The 18350-nt window shown below is 40.2% G+C and overlaps 2 protein-coding genes and 1 long non-coding RNA gene across 3 annotated transcripts; 2 read left to right on the forward strand and 1 right to left on the reverse strand.

The window, feature by feature from the left end:
* Positions 1 to 110: 110 nt before the first annotated feature.
* LOC127152487 (uncharacterized) lies at positions 111 to 2248 on the reverse strand. Its single transcript, XR_007825082.1, has 3 exons — positions 1923 to 2248; positions 624 to 825; positions 111 to 516 (listed from the first exon to the last, which is right to left on the reverse strand). It is a non-coding gene; the product is annotated as an uncharacterized LOC127152487 (long non-coding RNA).
* Positions 2249 to 2721: 473 nt separating this feature from the next.
* LOC127152478 (glucose-dependent insulinotropic receptor) lies at positions 2722 to 4593 on the forward strand. The gene has a single exon (XM_051093168.1). It carries the CDS (start codon positions 3347 to 3349, stop codon positions 4538 to 4540), a length of 1194 nt encoding a protein of 397 aa, XP_050949125.1. The 5' UTR covers positions 2722 to 3346; the 3' UTR covers positions 4541 to 4593.
* A 6392-nt stretch (positions 4594 to 10985) lies between these two features.
* On the forward strand, positions 10986 to 15292 carry rbmx2 (RNA binding motif protein X-linked 2). Its single transcript, XM_051093169.1, has 6 exons — positions 10986 to 11064; positions 11628 to 11743; positions 12350 to 12401; positions 12528 to 12657; positions 14078 to 14264; positions 14399 to 15292. The coding sequence occupies exons 1-6, from the start codon at positions 11060 to 11062 to the stop codon at positions 14953 to 14955; spliced, it is 1047 nt and encodes a 348-aa protein (XP_050949126.1). The 5' UTR covers positions 10986 to 11059; the 3' UTR covers positions 14956 to 15292.
* The last annotated feature ends 3058 nt before the right edge of the window (positions 15293 to 18350 follow it).

Raw genomic sequence — 18350 nt, forward strand, 5'->3', positions numbered from 1 at the left:
GTTTTACTTTAAGCAGTTAATGTATTGAAAAAAAATCAGAATCAGAATCAAAAAACTGTAAACAATATTTAGTAACTTTATTTCATTTTTTCACATTTTTATGACTCAGTAGTAATTACCAGTTTGCTCCTTCCCCATAAAAAATACAAAAATAAAAAATGTGTTTTGTGAAAAGCTACAGTTAAACTGAATTCTCCAGTCACTGAACTCAATATCTAATATGTAAACCACTTTTAAATACTGCAAATACTTACTTACTTATTTCAAAGTCCCTTTTGAGCATATTTATATTATTTATTATATGCTTTGTATATCTAAAGTCTGGTTATATGAGTGTCTCTTTGTTCAACAAAAAAATGACTATTTACTCTGTGTATTCGTTCTGTTCATTCAGATCACGTGTTAAGCTTTGATATGGCATATGACATGTTGTAATGCAAGCAAGATTTGTCCATCTCTGACAGAACTGTGCTTCTACAAATAAACACCAGCACTGTTCGCAATGAACACCTCATCCTGCAAAGAGATCACATAAAGTATCATTACCATCCATTGTAAATCTCTCTTATGACATTTTATGGCCATAAATTTGAACACACAATCTCGTTGTAAACAAGATGCACCTTTTAATGATATTGGGGAATATCTTTTAAAGTTCTCACGCTCAAATGACCACAGTTTTATGTTAGTAATGCTGATCTTGTGATAAGATGATCGTTGTGGTTTCACCTTCCCTCTAGTTTGAGGCAGTTGTGATGTCACAGAGTGGTGCGTAAGAGCCTCATCACACGCTGGTACAGCTGCTGAACAACTGACACCAGATTCCTACAAAACACAAAAGATGTTGGATTGCAAGAACTTCATGACATTTATTTATACACAGGATTTATTATATTAAGGGGAAAATTCACCCTTTAAATTTAAATTTTGTAATTTATTGATTCTCAAGTTGTTATGGTTTACAAACCTTTATGACTTCTTCTTTGAAACACAAAAGAAGTGTTGTTGTCCATACAATTTATTCCCCGTATGGACAAAAACAGCTGAAACATTCTTGAAAACTCATTTGTGATTGTCATTTATAAATTGCTTTGCATAAAAGTGTCTGCTTAAATGAATACCGTAAATGTTCAAAATATTATTTTTTATGTTTTATCACTTTAATTGCTTGACAATTAGGATTAGATGCTTTATAGTTTCTGTGCCCGTAATGGTTCTCTATAAATGCCTTTGATGATTAAATGAAGACATCATGACCTTGCTCACCCCTTTACAGTCTTATACAAACCAGAGGATCCGATGTCCTAGCAAAAATTCAGGAACATAACACATCACTGGCGGGACTGGTATAGTAGCTGGTACAATAAACTGGAGTATAGTATAATAAAATATGTGACCCTGGAGCACAAATCCAGTCATTTTTTTTGGATTGAGATTTATACATCATCTGAAAGCTAAATAAATAAGCTTTCCATTGAAGTATATGAGAATATTTGGCCAAGGTACAAGTATTTGAAAATCTGGAATCTGTGGGTGCAAAAAAAAAAAAAAATTCAAAATACTGAGAAAATTACCTTTAAAGTTGTCCAAATGAAGTTCTTAGCAATGCATATTAGTCATCAAAAATTCAGTTTTGATATATTTACAGTAGAAAATTTACAAAATATCTTAATGGAATATGATCTTTACTTAACATCCTAATGATTTTTGGCATAAAAGAAAAATCTTTCATTTTGACCCACACAGTGTATTGTTGCCTATTGCAACAAATATACCCTTGCTACTTATGACTGGTTTTGTGGTCCAGGGTCACATATGTCTACGTAAACAAAAAAAAAAAAAGAAGAAACAAACAAACAAATATATATAAATCCCAACCCCAAACGTCCTTAATAAATACATAAAAATAACCAAAAACTCACCGGCCACCATTTGACACGCAGTTGTTTCTGTCTGGGTGAAGGCAGAAGAGTGATGCCAAACAGTACGCACAGCACAGCAACATGGAAAGCAGTCTCCGCTTTAAAGACATCTTCTGCCCAGTGCTCTAAACAACCTGAACAATCTTTGGTATTCCTTTTAAAGAGCCCAAGATGTTCCTTATTTAGGCAGCTCAAGGTAAAGACGGGCAGCGATGTGTAGTTGAGGGGTGGGCACAGTTCGACACAAACCTCATCCAAGAGCTCTCTGTGGGCAGAGCGTAGCAGTGGGCACAACAACTGCTGACCAAAATCCACTTTCAATAGCAGTGAACAGTCTAGTAGGGATGAATAACATCGCCACATTGTTGGCCAGTGGGAGTCGGGCTTTATTGTGTAGTAGCATTGTCATAAAAAGATCTTTCCTCGGTATGGACGACTATGTGCAGATTGTTAAAAAAACAGTTGTGTGGTTTTAAGTCTATTGTACTTGAGGGCTTTGACTTAATCTCATGACTCTAGAGGGAAGTTAAAGAGATTGCTGCATTTTTGTGGAATTCAGTGGTAACTGATTTGACTGGTTCCCAAAATATATCCATATCTGTGCATTGACCCTGACTATAATGATAAAATGTAAAATGGTTGGAATATGGTAAACGTTTACTCACCCATGAGTGCTTCTGTTTATTCAAAGTTTGTTCAGTCATGAGTAATCATAGTCATGCTTTTAGTGTCCACCCACCTCCCAGCCCACTCTCCAAACCCAACCCTCTCTTCATGTTCATCAATTTCGCTTCCCCCTTTTAGTATGTTAAAATTTAGTAGACTGGGCTCATGCTAGTAGAGAGACATCTCAGATTTGCGGCCAATGAAACAGACACTGGCACATCACCTCATCATAAATGAAAGAAATGAAGAATGAAGACAAGAATGACTACCGTCTTGGAATCCTTCTTCTGGACATTTTTTCCTCAGTTGGGATATGTTTTCTGTTGAAGTTATTGGACTTTTTTCACTGAGAATGGATTTTCATGAGAAGGGAGTTCATCTGCTTTTCATCACTTTTTCAGGCAAGGAACACTCTTAAACGTCTGAGAATTATCCTGAGAATGAAAAGTCAAGGATAAACACGTAAATCAATAGATCACTGATGACTTTGCACTTTAGTAAGGTTAGGTTGTAATTTCAAAATAAGCGCATGTTCATGGATATAGCCGCTTCAAGTAGGAAGTATGCTGTGATGGGATCTGGATGACAGCCAGACAGAACAAGGGGCGGACAAACGAAACAACAGCAGCTAAAGAGGGAAGATGTTTTGTTTTCCCCAATGGGAGCAAAGAAAATCTACAACTTTGTGTCCATTTCTTCCTCTTGAAAACATCAGTATCTTGGTCTGTTTAAACTATTAATGTTCAAATTTGAAAAAAATGACATTTGATGCAACAATGATCGCTTTTAACATGACTCATCAGCAAACACCATTGGAAACTATAAGGGAAAACTACTTAGTGACATCACCCAGTACAGAGGTCACGACCCCTGCTGTGATAAAAAGACAAGTAGTGGCCGTTGGCTGTATTCTTAGTGTGGGATCCATTTTGATCATCTCCATCAACCTTTTAGTCGTCATTGCCCTGGTCCTGCTCATCCGGAAGAGGGGCTACCAGAGCTGGTGTTTTGTCTTAAACCTATCCATAGCGGACATCCTGGTTGGTGTAGCTATCACTGGCATTGCCACTGATGCTCTCAAAGGAACGACAGCCTCCATGGAAAAGGGCATTTGTTTGTTGCGCATGACCTTTATCATTGCACCCTCTGCGGCCTCTATCCTAACCATGTTTTTGATCTCACTGGACCGCTACGCAGCTATAAAGTTGCCACTGCGCTATTCCCAGCTAATGAACAATAAGATGATTGCTGGGACTCTGGTTCCTGTCTGGCTCATCGCAGTGACTTTGGCATTTTTACCCTGCATTTTTGAACCGATGCAGAAGGAAGACTATCACAACGTCTGCACATTCTTCTCCGTCATAGAACCAAAGAGCATCATTCTTCTTTTCTGTCTTTTTTTCTTTCCATTACTCTCCATATTCATCTATATTTACATGGACATTCTGAAAATTGCATGCGGCCACCAGAAGCGCATCCGTGCCCAGCTAGCAGGCTCACGCTTTCTGACGTCTAGCCGTTACTGGGGTCATGTAAAAGCCCTGAGGACTGTTGCCATGCTGGTTGGCTGCTTCACCCTCTGCTGGTGCCCCTTTTTTGTGGTCAGTATTGTGCAGGCATCATGTCCAACATGTAAACTTTATGACTTTTTGGAGAACCATCTCTGGCTGCTGGGACTTTCAAACTCCTTAATAAATCCTCTTGTTTATGCTTGCTGGCAGCGAGAAGTGAGAAACCAGATCTGTGAGATCTTCGCTCATATTAAAGTCGGGTTGTGTCGTGTGACACACTCTCAGACAGTGGACAGATGCCCTGCAGACCACCCGACTGTCACTCAGGCAGTAACGTGTCATGACAAGATTCTACCCACACCATTAAATTTCAGTAGGTCTGTCACAATTCCTGAACAACATCCTGAAAATGTTTCCAACAGATTGAGAATGTCCTTTTAGTCCACTGGACATAGGAAACTGTAAAAAGTCTACATAACTGCTACATCCCTTAATGAATGTGGAGTCCAGAGTGTCCTTTCAAATTCAACAGACGCTTTTACTTGCTTTCCTTTTCGGCCTGCAATGAACACAGTGGGCCCTATTTTAATGATCTAAGTGCATGGTCTGAAGCGCATGGCGCAGGTGCACTTAGGGCATGTTCGAATCTACTTTTACTAGATCAACGAAGGACAAAAACGGTCGGTGTGCCAGGCGCATGGTCCAAAAGGGTTGTACCTTTTATCTCTTAATGAGTCATGGGTGTGTTTTGGGTGAAACGTGCAATAAACCAATCAGAGTCTCATCTCCCATTCCCTTTAAAAACCAGTTGCGCTTGCACCATGGCAGATTCGCTATTTACATGGCGGAATTTGCAAGAGCAAAGACTCAAGGCTTCTCCATGTACACAATAATAATATTTTACATTGTAATCCTTTCATTTTTAATATTTGGCATGTTTGTGTGCTGCCGCACGTCCCTGTGTATGTAATAAGCAAAGTGTACGCACGTTGTGCTCCCGCCTATAGACGCATATTACTAACGCACACTTTAAATAAAACAAGTCCTGCGCCGTTGACTATAGACCAGGTTTTAGTTGGTCAATGGTGCAATCACTTTTTAGTTGTCTTAAAATAGCAATACACCAACAATGCACCTGAACACACCTCGGTTTCAGGCCCATGGGTGAACAGATCGGAGCAAGTGCAATTGCTGTTTAAAAAACATGGCACTGACCGTGAAAATGATAACTGCGTCAGTGTCACGAATCTGGTCGGTGTCCCGCTGTCCGCTCACCACCAGATGTCACTCTCGCCCTTTCACACACAGACTGTTGCACCACACCCCGGACTACATTTCCCATCAGCCATTACACTTGACCCACGACCAATCAGCGGCGCTATAAAAGCCCCGGACTTTCCATGCTAGTCACGGATTGTTAGATTGTATTGTTGTTGTGTTAGCGTTCCCTGGTTTCTGGTTCCCGTGTTTTTGACTTCTCGCCTGCTCTTTCGTTTACGTCTGTCTAGCCGCCTGCCTTGGATTATCGCTCTTGTTATCTGGATTATTCTCTCGATCGCCTTTGTTATTCCTGTTTGCTCCCGTCTCGACCTTGCCTGTACGACCATGTCTTTGTCTCATCCCAATAAAGGCTTGCATATGGATCCGCTCGCCTCTCGTCCCTCACTCCGTGTAACAGAACAATCCGTCAACAAGGATCCAGCAGCTCAGAACCCCGCAGTACAGATCATGCTCCTCAAGCAAGGTGAGCGACCAGTTGAAAAGTTTGTCATGGACTTCTACGCATTAGCACAGCAGACTTCGATGAGTGATCTGTGTCTGATGATTTTTTTCCGTGGAGGTCTCTCTGAACCTTTCGGCTCCTTAATGCCAATGTATCAGCCCCAGTGGACGATAAGCCAATATCTGAACATTGCACTCCAGATCAGCGGTTCCTTGCTCACTGTGGGTGTCGCGGGGAAGCAACGCGACATCGCGGTAACGCCGGCAGCGCAACCGGCCCGTGTAATGGCGGCCGTGCCGGTGCTCGCTCACCAGATGACGGCCGCGCCGGAGCGCGTTCATACCACAGCAGCGACAACAGAGCCTGTGCACAAAGTAGCGGCGACAGCGGTGCCCGTTCACAAAATGGCGGCCGCGTCGGAGCGCGTCCACACAATGGCGGCGACGGCGGAGCCCGCTCACAAGATGGCGGCGATCACAGAGCTCCGTCACGTCACAGCTGCCATACAAAAGCCATTTAAAGGTACAGTTACATTTCCTGAGTCAAGTCAAGTTTCCAAATCGAGTCAAGTTGCAGCTCTGTTTCCTGAGTCCAGTCAAGTTTCTGAGTCAAGCAACATTACAGCTGCTGTTTCTGTGTCAAGTCAAGTTACAGTCATCGTTCCCGAGCCAAGCACTGTCAAGATGGCTGCCACGCCAGAGCCACTGCACAAGATGGTTGCCACGCCAAAGCCTCCGCCTGCTAAAGCCCCGTCAGTCAGGCCGGCGCCCGCTAACGCCACGTCAGCCAAACCACAGCCTGCTCAGGACATCTCCGTCAAGTCACAGCCAGTTCACGCCATGTCTTCTGCTCCTGAGTCTGCACCCATCATGGCCGCCCTCCCTGAAGCAGTTCCCGAGTCAAGCAAAGTCACAGCCGTGGTTCCTGAGTCAAGTCACGTACCGCCTGACATCCCAAGATCGCGGCCTATCATGATGGCACATGTGCTGGATTCACCCCTGATGGCTGTACGGGCAGCTAAAATGGCGCTCCTTCACGTCGCGGCTGCTACCCCAGGGTCAAGTCAAGCTTCCAAGTCCGGTCAAACAACAGAGTCAAGTCAAACCAAAGCTCTTGTTCTCCACGAGTCAAGCCAAGTCACAGCTGTTCCTCATGAGTTAAGTCACGTTACAGCTGTCGTCCCTGAGCCAAGTCACGTCACAGCTGTCGTCCCTGAGCCAAGTCACGTTACAGCTGTTATTCCTGAAGCAAGCCAGGCCTCTGCAGATCCTCGTGAGTCAAGCCTAGTTGTCAGGTCCTGTCATAATGCAGCTTCCGTCTCCAGTCAAGCTTCAGCGTCCAGTCAAGCTTCAGCGTCCAGTCAAGCTTCAGCGTCCAGTCAAGCTTCAGCGTCCAGTCAAGCTTCCAAGTCCCGTCAAGCTACAGCGTCCAGTCAAGCTACAGCGTCCAGTCAAGCTTCCAAGTCCAGTCAAGCTTCCAAGTCCAGTCAAGCTTCCAGGTCCAGTCAAGCTTCCAAGTCGAGCAATGTCAAGGCGGCTGTTCCAGAGTCAAGCCACGCCCCGCCTGACGGCCCAGAGTCAAGCCACGCCCCGCCTGACGGCCCAGAGTCAAGCCACGCCCCGCCTGACGGCCCAGACTCAAGCCACGCCCCGCCTGACGGCCCAGACTCAAGCCACGCCCCGCCTGACGGCCCAGACTCAAGCCACGTCTCGTCTGGCCACCCAGAGCCTTACCATGACCCGTCTGACGGCCCAGAGTCAGGTCATGCCCAGTCCCCAAGTCAAGTCACACCAGACCCCAAGTCAAGTCACATCTCGTCTGACATCCCAAGACCACAGCCTATCGGGATAGCCAGCGCCCTGGACCCACCACAACCTCCCGCTGCTGCTCTACCCTTAATGGCTATTGCCATCTGGTGTGTGTGGGCTGCACATTGTGCTTCTGGGGTCACGTCTGGTCTCAAGTCTGCTCCAGAGCCCCCGTCTGGTCTCAAGTCGGCTCCAGAGGCCTTCCCCGTCGGAGAAGCTGCGCCAATGCCTCCAGAGGTGTCAGCGTCAGCTGTAGAACCTCCTATGGAGGGGGCGTTTCCCTTTGAACTCTCTGCTTCTCCCTTTATTCTGTCTGGCTCCTCTGTCTCTGCTTTCCCCAGGTCCCAGACCAGGACGCAGCCTCCTGTTCCGCCCGGAGGGCTGCGGTGCCTCCTGTTCCGCCCGGAGGGCTGCGGCACCTCCTGCTCCACCTCCTGTTCCGCCCGGAGGACTGCTGCGCCTTCTCCTATTCTGTCTGCCTCCTCTGTCCCTGCTATCCCCAGGTCCCAGACCGTGACGCAGATTCCTGTTTCGCCCTGGAGGGCTGCTCCACCTCCTGCTCCGCCTCCTGTTTCGCCTCGGAGGGCTCCTGCGCCTCCTGCTCCACCCTGGAGGGCGCCCGCGCCTCACGCTCTGCCTCCGGCTCCGCCCTGGAGGGCTCTGGCGTCGCTTGCTCCGCCTCCGGCTCCGCCCTGGAGGTCTCCTGTGCCTCCTGCTCCGCCTCCGGCCCCACCCTGGAGGGTTCCTGCTCTGCCAGTCCTGCCTCAATCACCGGGTCCTCCGCAGGAACCTGGCCCTCCAGCCCTCGCCCTGTCTCACTCCCGCCCCACCGCTTCCCTGGACTGTTACTCTGTTGGAGCGTCTGGAAGCCGCTCCTTGGGGGGGGGCTATGTCACGAATCTGGTCGGTGTCCCGCTGTCCGCTCACCACCAGATGTCACTCTCGCCCTTTCACACACAGACTGTTGCACCACACCCCGGACTACATTTCCCATCAGCCATTACACTTGACCCACGACCAATCAGCGGCGCTATAAAAGCCCCGGACTTTCCATGCTAGTCACGGATTGTTAGATTGTATTGTTGTTGTGTTAGCGTTCCCTGGTTTCTGGTTCCCGTGTTTTTGACTTCTCGCCTGCTCTTTCGTTTACGTCTGTCTAGCCGCCTGCCTTGGATTATCGCTCTTGTTATCTGGATTATTCTCTCGATCGCCTTTGTTATTCCTGTTTGCTCCCGTCTCGACCTTGCCTGTACGACCATGTCTTTGTCTCATCCCAATAAAGGCTTGCATATGGATCCGCTCGCCTCTCGTCCCTCACTCCGTGTAACAGTCAGGCTGAAACTAGCAAAAAACACTCATTTTTGTTGTGTCTGGCTTTGCATTGTGCTGCGCAAATGATAGGACCCAGTATGTTCAAAATATAACGAAAGCACTTTGTTTTCATGTACACACTTTTTCCAATTGTAAAGTATATGAATGTAATAAATTAAACACTGTTTGCATTGTGTTTCTAGAGGGTTTGTCATCATAATTGTCATCTGGTCTATGCGGATATGACAGATAAGATATCTGTTTATAAGGCATTATTCACTGTAAAATTGTTTTGTGCAATATTCATTGTGAACAGCACTAAATAAATAAATTGTAACAAATTGATTGAAAATGTTTCTCTTCTTATACATCTAACTTTGCTGGTAGAAAAAAAAAGATTAGCTTTTAGAAAAAAAAATGAGATTAAATATGACGCAAATATATTTACATGATATTATTTTAGTATTTTAGATATTATTTTTTGCTTTGGTTTTAGTAGAATTAGTGAAGTACAATTAGTAAAATAAAAGAAAATGATTTGCTATTGACCTAAACATTAATATAATTATTAATATAAATAATTAAATATGGGTTTTAATGTTTGTGACAATTGCCTGCTTATAGCTCTGTCTGTATAAACTGAATTCCAAGAGTTTTTGAACGTGATGCTGGACTATATAAAGCATGAAACTCACCTGATCACTTTGAGTGTTGTCTCAGTGTTTTCAGTGTGTATACAGAGAGTGTTTTATTGTGTTGACCATGGGACAATGATTATCTCAGAGACAGTGGCGTCACTAGGAATTCTGGGCCCATTGCACTTGGCCAAAAGATAATCATGTTATTATTTTCATAGCTTAAATTAAATGCAGTCAGAAAAAAACATGAAGTGGTAAAACAAACTTCCGTCATCCAGGGACAGGAAGGTAGTGCCCTACTTTGAAAAGAATGAGCACCATGGGAAACAGGCTTCCTTATGTTACCATTGCGTCTGTCATATAGTCAATCCTCATAAAATGCACAGATGACAAGTTGTATATTTATACCTTATGAAATTTGTAAAATTTGTAATTGTGTTTCAGGTCCCAGTAGGCCATTGCGACTGGCAGGCTGACATATGTGGCCAGAGATTGTCTTGCTATAGGGAGATGAGAGGGTCTGTATTTACTCACTATTGGGGAAAAAAGTTTAACGGCTAACTTAGATCACGTGTCCCTTAATAACCAATCACATTGACATCATTAAATTTCAGTCAGAGTTGACGCTCAATTGCAGTTTACGGATACCATATGAATGAATGAGAAGTGCCGTAAGCTGAATCTCAAAAAGTCAGTTGCAAAAAGTCAGTGACTTCTCTTATAAAACATCATTTTTTCATGGTAAACTCTAAAAATAGTTCTATCCAAAAGTATTGTTTAGTGTAAAACATGTTGAAGATTAGCAGATAGGCTGTTGATTCATTAAATAATAAGCCGTTTCCTCTAAAAAGCTGATTATTTAGCGTAGTAAAGTCTCTTCTCCATTGACATTTCTTAAAAAAAACACTGTCCAGTGCCAGACCGGAAGCATTAGCCTTAGCTGTTGCACTTTTTTGGCTAATGGCTTTCCATCCCTCCAAACTTAGTGTCTTGTGGGGCAGGTTTTGGTGTCATGTGGCATCTTGGCTTGATGCGATATAGTTTTAGCATCTTGCGGACTTAGGGATGTGTATTAGTTTAGTTTTAATTTATTAAGTTCTGCACCACCCAAACATGTTTTAAATAATGGAGTCATCAGAGCTTCCCAAAGCTCCCTCTCAAGGCCCCACAGTGTTCCTGCCACTGGTGTACGGGTTAGGTTACTAATTTATTTATTGATCACAATAAATTTATTAATGTGTGTTTCATATGTTCATTGGTCCTTAAGCTGTAATATTAATTGCAAAGTTTTAGAAACACACTTTAAGTCACAAACAAGCAATTAGTAATGATAAAGGAGAAAATGCTCCTTTAATCTAAGTCAGTCAACTACATATCCCACAATCCTTTGTTCCTAACCCGGAAGAAAATAGTACCACGTGCGAACTACGAAACTCGACAGTGGAAATAAATCCTTCCGGAGTGACCGCTGCTCATCACAATGAAGTGAGTGATGTTTTGAATGTTTGAATTGAAATATCACACTTACATTTGTTGCTATATATTTCTAATTAGTCTAAGAAAATTACTAGACTCGTCAGGATTGGAACAGAAAATGCCACAAGGTCAAAGCTAAATTACTGGTCTCAGTTTTTGCAGCAGTAGCCAGATGCTAATTATCCATCTGCTAAAACTTGAACGTAAACTACTTAACTTAGATTTAGTTATTCTTGTTGTCTAATTTATAGGTCACCGACAAATAAAAAGGAAAGTATATACAAACACTAAAACGACTACTTTTTCGGGATACATTGTAAAAAAATAATCCTTATTACATTATTAGAGGTTACTTTATTGCCATAACTAGATATTTGTGATAAAATGTTGAAACATAATTTGAAGAAGTTAAATTTTTCGAGACTTAATGTAGTCATGAGTACATTATTTAAGTCATAATTGATCTTATGATGCAGATGCCACAACAGAATAACAGTATTAGAGACAATACGTTTGATACAGAATGAAATATATGTAAATGTATGTTCATTGTGTGTTTTATTTATATGTAGCCCGCTCACCAAAGTGAAACTCATCAATGAACTGAATGAAAAAGAGGCTGAACTTGATGTCAAAGACAGCGTGTCCTGGCATTCAGTCTATAAGGATAGCGCCTGGGTCTTTATCGGTGAGTGACTGGTTAACATCGTGGCTGTGTTGGCAGCTGGTTGTTTAACAAAACTAAACAATACTAGGCAGTGGGCTTCACAGACACTAAAATGTTCTCTGGATAAGCCAGTGGTCTCCCTGTCCTGCTCCTGGAGTGCTACTGTCCTGCAGATTCAGCTCTGACCTTAATCAAGCACACCAGAACCAGCTATACAAGGTGTTCAGAATTATTTGAAAATAACTGACAGGTGTTGTGAACCAGGGTTGGATCTGAAGTCTGCAGAAAAGTAGCTCTCCAGAAGCAGGGTTTAAGATCCACGGGATATGCTATATTCTGCCAGATGGTGGCAGCATTATCCTGTTTTACACCACAAGTGTCCTTTCATACAAAATGGCATGGTCTCAGTCTTTCTCTGAAGCCCATTTTAGTATACAATACAGCAATGCTGAATTTACCATGTCAGATTTCAAAGTGATGCATGTTCGTTGTTTTTATCTCAAATTTATTTGCCAGACTAAAGAGAACTTTTTCAAAAATGTAACATTTTGTTAGCAAATTATTTTATTTTATTATAATTTTTTGAAACCCTGTCTGCACTGTATGTAAATATATTGTAATCTGCAGGTGGACTTCCATATGAGCTGACAGAAGGAGACGTCATCTGTGTTTTCTCTCAGTAAGTCCCAAATGCTCATCTCCATGTTTTTCCCCTATATTTTAAACACGTCTTCATTTCTTGCTAAAGAAGTCAGTACTTCAGTTTTTTTCCTCCTAGTGAATCTTAATCCTCTGTGCTTCTCAGGTACGGAGAGATTGCCAACATCAATTTAGTGCGAGATAAAAAGACGGGCAAATCCAAAGGCTTCTGCTTCCTGTGCTATGAAGATCAAAGGAGCACCGTTCTGGCTGTGGACAACTTTAATGGAATCAAGGTGAAAGGCTTTTTCCAGTTGCTTATTCAGTTGTGTGTTTACTAATGGAATATATTCTACTTGTCAAAAGAAAAAACATTTTAACGTTCGTACACACACATACACACACACACACACACACACGTTTGAGCCATACTACTGAATTGGTGCAAAGTCGGCGTTGGAAACATCTTGGGTATTTTGGAATATTTGTCCTCTCCCCAAATTTGTCACTACCGAAACACAGTAATATATAATTTAATAAGAAGGGTTACATTGATCTATTAAGATTTTGCTTTCATCTACTTTGTAAATATATTTTGCTGTTTTATTAAAAAGTTTTCAGAGGTAAATCAATAACAATTACAATTTTAATTTTTAATTGTAAAGTGTATTTTATAAGATTTGTTGTATTTTGAAACACATTTTTGGTCATACTGATGTTAAAGTTAAGGATTCGTTAGTCTGAATATACATTGAACCAATAACTAACATAACATCTTAGTTGATAATATGTCAATGATTTTGAATGGGAAAAATATTAGAAAAATAATTAAATGTTTTGAAAGATATTTTAGAAGTAAAAGTTTTTTTTTTTTTTAAACAGTATTACCTGGAATGGGTGATAAAACAGTATCTTATCGAGATTGTGATAACATTTATATCGATAATGATAAGAAGCTTTGGACATTTTTTACTTGATGCATAATAATCTTACAGTCTATAATAATAGACAGCAGTAATAAAGGTGACAGCAGCCAGTCAGTACATGCCACTAATAAGTCATTTGAGGAAATACTGTTAAAAATTGTATTATTATTTAAGGAGTATCATACATCCAAGGTATTTTTCATTAACTTATACAGTTATGTTGTTCAGCATCTTCCTTGACAAAAAAATGCAGTTTTGTTGTAAATTAATTAAATTTGATCACATTTTAAGAAGAATAAAAATAAGAATAATCAAACTGTTGAAGTTTTATTAATTCATTTCATTAGACAACATTTTTAATGATAAAGTTGTATTGAATTATAAAACATAGAATCCAGAAAAATGAAAAGGAAAAAGAATTTAGGGCAAAATAAAACTGATTTCATGGGGTCCTAAATTAAAAGGTATCTTGCTCTGTGGCATTTTATTGTGAAAAAAGATATGTTTACGTTTCCTAGATCTAACAAACATATAAGTAGTTAGTTCCCCATTAATGGTAAATTACCATTGTGATAAATATCAGTGTTGTATGATATGGAAAGAAAATACTGCGATAATATTTCATATAACTTTTTTTTTTTTTTTTTAATCTGGTTATGAGGAGGTCATATTGTTTAATTTCATTCATTAATTCATTCATTCATTAAAAAAGGAACTCATATATCGGGGAAATAATAAATGACCCATGTGTCGCATATATTTATTTATTTAATGTCTTTCTGCTTTAAAGATTAAGGGCCGAACCATACGTGTGGACCATGTAGCAAATTATCGACCACCTAAGGACACCGATGACATTGATGATATCACTAAACGTTTGCGAGAAGAGGGATGTGCTCCCAAAGTCCCCCCACCTTCCTCCTCTGAGTCAGAATCTGAGGAAGAGTATGCTGTACCTGTGAAAAAAACAAAAAAAGGTGAGAAGAGGTTATATCTGATCAGTAACTACAGTTAATTTGATTGTTTTAAAACGTTATTTTTCTTAGTTTTAAACAAACAATATTTTTGTTATTTGACTAATTGACTAATTTATAACATTGTTATACTTCAGATAAAAAGGAGAAGAAAAAAAAGAAAAAGGAGAAGAAAGAGAAGAAAAAAGCACTGAAGGAAGAAAAACACGACACAAGGACTGAGCCGACAGTGTCTTCACCTGTCAGAGTGAAGAAGGAGAAGGAAGACATGGCATATGAGAAATATGCCACGAAAGGACCGGCAGGAAGCAGAAGGGACAGGAATCCACAAGACAGAGCAGATGAGGTGGACCGATTCAGAGATAGGTATGGAGGTGAGAGGGAAAGGGATAGAGAAGACGACAAAAAGACAGATAGAAACAGAGAGGATAAAAGATATGAAGACACGCGACAGCGAGACAGGGAGGGAGACAGAGAAAGAGACAGAAGTAGAGGGGCTGATAGAGAGAGAAATGGGGAAAGGGACCGAGAACGAGACAGAGAGCGTGAGAAAGAAAGGGACCGTGATAGAGACAGGGAACGAGACAGAGACAGGGACAGAGAAAGAGACAGAAGAGAGCGAGACAGAGGAAATGACCGAGGGTTTACCAAACACAGAGATCACAGTCGTGAAAGAGACCACAGGCGAAATTAAGCAGAGATAGTACTTTTTTTGTTCTTGTTGCTGTTGTTACAAAATGGACTTCACTATGTGTGTGTATTTCAGAGATGTAAATAAATGTTTAGAGTTTTTAATTATCTGTCTGGAATAATTCAATTTATAATGGCCACCTGGCATTACATTACGCACAGTACACTCATTTTATTTGATCTTTATTTGAATTTAAATTGTACAAAGACCAAAAATGTCTTGTCTAACAGTGTCAAATAAAATCCATGGTTCGTACAAGGTGCTTGAAGTGCTTGAAGTACTCGAATGTGACCTTTTGAAATTTAAGGCCTGGAAAATCCTTGAAAATAGCAATATTCCCACTTGAAAAGTGCTTGAATGATTAAAAGACAATGTATCTCTGAACGTGTTTAATTTGTTCAATAAGCACATGTCTTTTCACACAGTTAAATTAATCATCCTTTTTTCTTTTTTTTTTGCCTTTTTCAGTTAATGTCATAAAACTATCTGAATCAGGTAAACCAATCACTGTTTCGAAGCGCTCCAATCAGATTGCGTGTCACGAACCATTTGATTCAGATCGGGACTTCAAATTGCATATTGTGAATCGCTTGATTTAGATTAGGACTTCGGAGCGGGTTTGCAAATCATTTGACTTAGATTAGAACTTCGCAAATTTTAAATCATTTGATTCAGATCAGGACTTCAGAGCGGAATTTTTAGGGCCTTATGATTTCTGTGATGCAGAAAAAGCGGACGGAATCCAGTCATAAAAACGGAATTTACTGAATAACGCGGAATGTCACGGAATTTGTCAAAGTTTGAATGAATTAATCAAAAGTAGGTCATTACACTTAAATCAAACCGCAATATGGACTAGTATCTGTAAATATTAGGCCGTAAAAATGCCATTTAAATGTGAATCCTGCATGTTCTGCGTGTCTCTGTTTTAATGAATGGAGCAGACGAGCGATTTTGTTTACTCACACACTACAGCGCGCGTGACACTCGTGATTATTTCAGCGACTGTCACCTCACTAAATGAGGACATAAATACATGAACAATATCTGCTGAGAGTCACTTCGTCACTATAATCACACAACGTTTCTTCAATGTTTTAATTTTCATAGTAAATTCCCCTTTATTTGCCAAAAAAAAAGTTTGCTTAATTTTCAATAATTAAAAGATAAATGAAATTAATGTTTTATGCCTTCATTTGATAACCAGAACTTTTTAAATACACAACACAGAATTTCTCAGGGTAAAAAAACTTTTATAAGGCTATTTTAAGAATAAATTAAGTATGCATTCAAATAATTAGATATGTTAAAACAGCGTTTCCCAACTCCATTCCTCGCGCACCCTCCACTCTGCATATTTTGCATGTCTCTCTTAGTTAACACACCTGATTCAGATAACCAGCTCGTCAGAAGAGAGCTGCGTGCATGAACTGTGTTCCGATTGACATGATCACTACACAGTGTTCATTGCTCCCTACTCCCTGGGGGGCAAGGACTGACATTAGGAAAAGCTGTGCTAAAACACAGAATTTGATAACAATAAAACAAATAAAACATTTCATAGGGCCCTAAACTTGTCATTTTTGTTAAACCTTTATTAAATTGATGTGAAATTGTATAAGTTTCATGATTTTAATTAATTAGACATGCTTTTTAATTAATACATTTTAATTTAACCATTAACGAAACGGGAAAAAATGGAATCCAGACAAATTAAAGTGGAAAAAATGAAATTTGGAAAAAATAAAACAGAATTTTGGAAAAAATAGAACAGATTTCATAGGGCCCTAGATTTTGAATCATTACACAAAATGAATAATTCACGATCCATGCTCTGTGTCTTGATCTGAAAGGATGGTTCGTGAACCATTATTCAGATAAGGACTTCGAAGCGGGTTTGTGAAACTTTTGCTTAGATCGGAACCTAGGAGCACGGATTGTGATTCATTTAATTCAGATCAAGAGTACGGTACAGGTTCGCGAATCATTTGATTCAGTTTGGGATTTCGGAGTGTGTATCATGAATCATTTGTTTTCAGAGCAGGATTTCGGAGCGATTTCGCAAATCTTTTTTTCTGATATTTTTTTCTTAAACAGTGGAAAACATCAAACCACAAGTGAGATCTCTGATTGAAGTCCTTGAAAATCAAAAAAGCAGTGCTTGAAAAAGTCCTGGAATTTCATTTTTATACTACCTGTACAAATCCTGAAAAACTCCAAGATTAAGATGCAATCAAAGACATCACCAGTCATTATGGATTCAGTTGCAAAACTATTAAAAAAACATTCAATTAAGAGTGTTCAGTTTAAAAAAACAAAACAAAACAAAACAAAACAATATCAGACCAAGCAGATGTGCACATATACCTGCTCAACAGGAAACATTTAATCGCTAAAACTGAATAATAATAATTGCTATAGCCATGACAACATATTTAGTAACCTAGGAAGTAGATAAGACAATTACACAGATATACTCTGAATAATTAAACAGAATTCAATAGTAATAAACACTAAGTTGAACATGACCATGAATAGAAAATATTGGTGGTGTGATTGGAAATTTGGGCTGTTGCTGTAAGTTTAGCCTGATTTAAAAAAAAAAAAAAAAAGCAAAAGAACAATTGCTTTTCATAGAAAAACATTGTATAGTTAGCACAGCTTTTAATACAGTAAATAAAGCGAACCACCTTTAAGTTATTGTGTTATAACCTTGAGTTACTATGAGCTGTTCAGTTCATGAACAGTCAAATATGAGCTATCCGTAATTGGCCAATCAGGAGCACTGCAGATGTGACTAAATTAGTCTTGTTTTGTCACAGACACTAAGCACTCAAGTCAATACTTAGGGTTCAAATATCTGTTTGCACTAAACTTTAATAGTGTATGGTGTCGATCACCCCTGTGTGATGTCCCTCCTGTCAATGCTCACATGCTGTCTTCTGTAGTCTTAGACACTGTCACAGTATTTTCCAAACTCAGTTGTTAATATTTACCATGGGAATGTTCACATCAGTTTTTTCATTACTTTCTCAATGTAATAGCGTAGTTAAATGAAAAGGTCAAAAGCAAAACAAGCTTTCTGCAGCAACACCATTTAATATGACAAATTAAATTACAATAGACTCTAAAAATGAAAAAGTGGAATTTCGTGAGAAATCATGTCTAATATGATGCACTGTTATTGAATATTTTTTTTACAAATTTTAGTTTGAAGTCAGTGTGTAATTAAAATTATTCCTGTCTGTTTTCTAAATGCATGTTGTTGATGTTTTGTCAGTTCTTAAAGGGTTAGTTCATCCAGAAATGAAAATTCTGTCATTAATTACTCACCCTCATGTCGTTCCAAACCCGCAAGACTTCGTTCATCTTCAGAACGCAAATTAAGATATTTTTGA

Source organism: Labeo rohita, chromosome 21 (genome assembly GCF_022985175.1).
Source record: "Labeo rohita strain BAU-BD-2019 chromosome 21, IGBB_LRoh.1.0, whole genome shotgun sequence".
NCBI lineage: Eukaryota > Metazoa > Chordata > Actinopteri > Cypriniformes > Cyprinidae > Labeo > Labeo rohita.

What these genes read in the sequence shown, in the direction of transcription:
- LOC127152478 (XM_051093168.1), top strand. Translation starts at nt 3,347, where the DNA reads ATGACATTTGATGCAACAATGATCGCTTTTAACATGACTCATCAGCAA.
- rbmx2 (XM_051093169.1), top strand. An exon ending in GTCATCTGTGTTTTCTCTCA is followed by an intron (nt 12,402 to 12,527) that starts GTAAGTCCCAAA and finishes TGTGCTTCTCAG; the next exon opens with GTACGGAGAGATTGCCAACA. An exon ending in ACAACTTTAATGGAATCAAG is followed by an intron (nt 12,658 to 14,077) that starts GTGAAAGGCTTT and finishes TCTGCTTTAAAG; the next exon opens with ATTAAGGGCCGAACCATACG.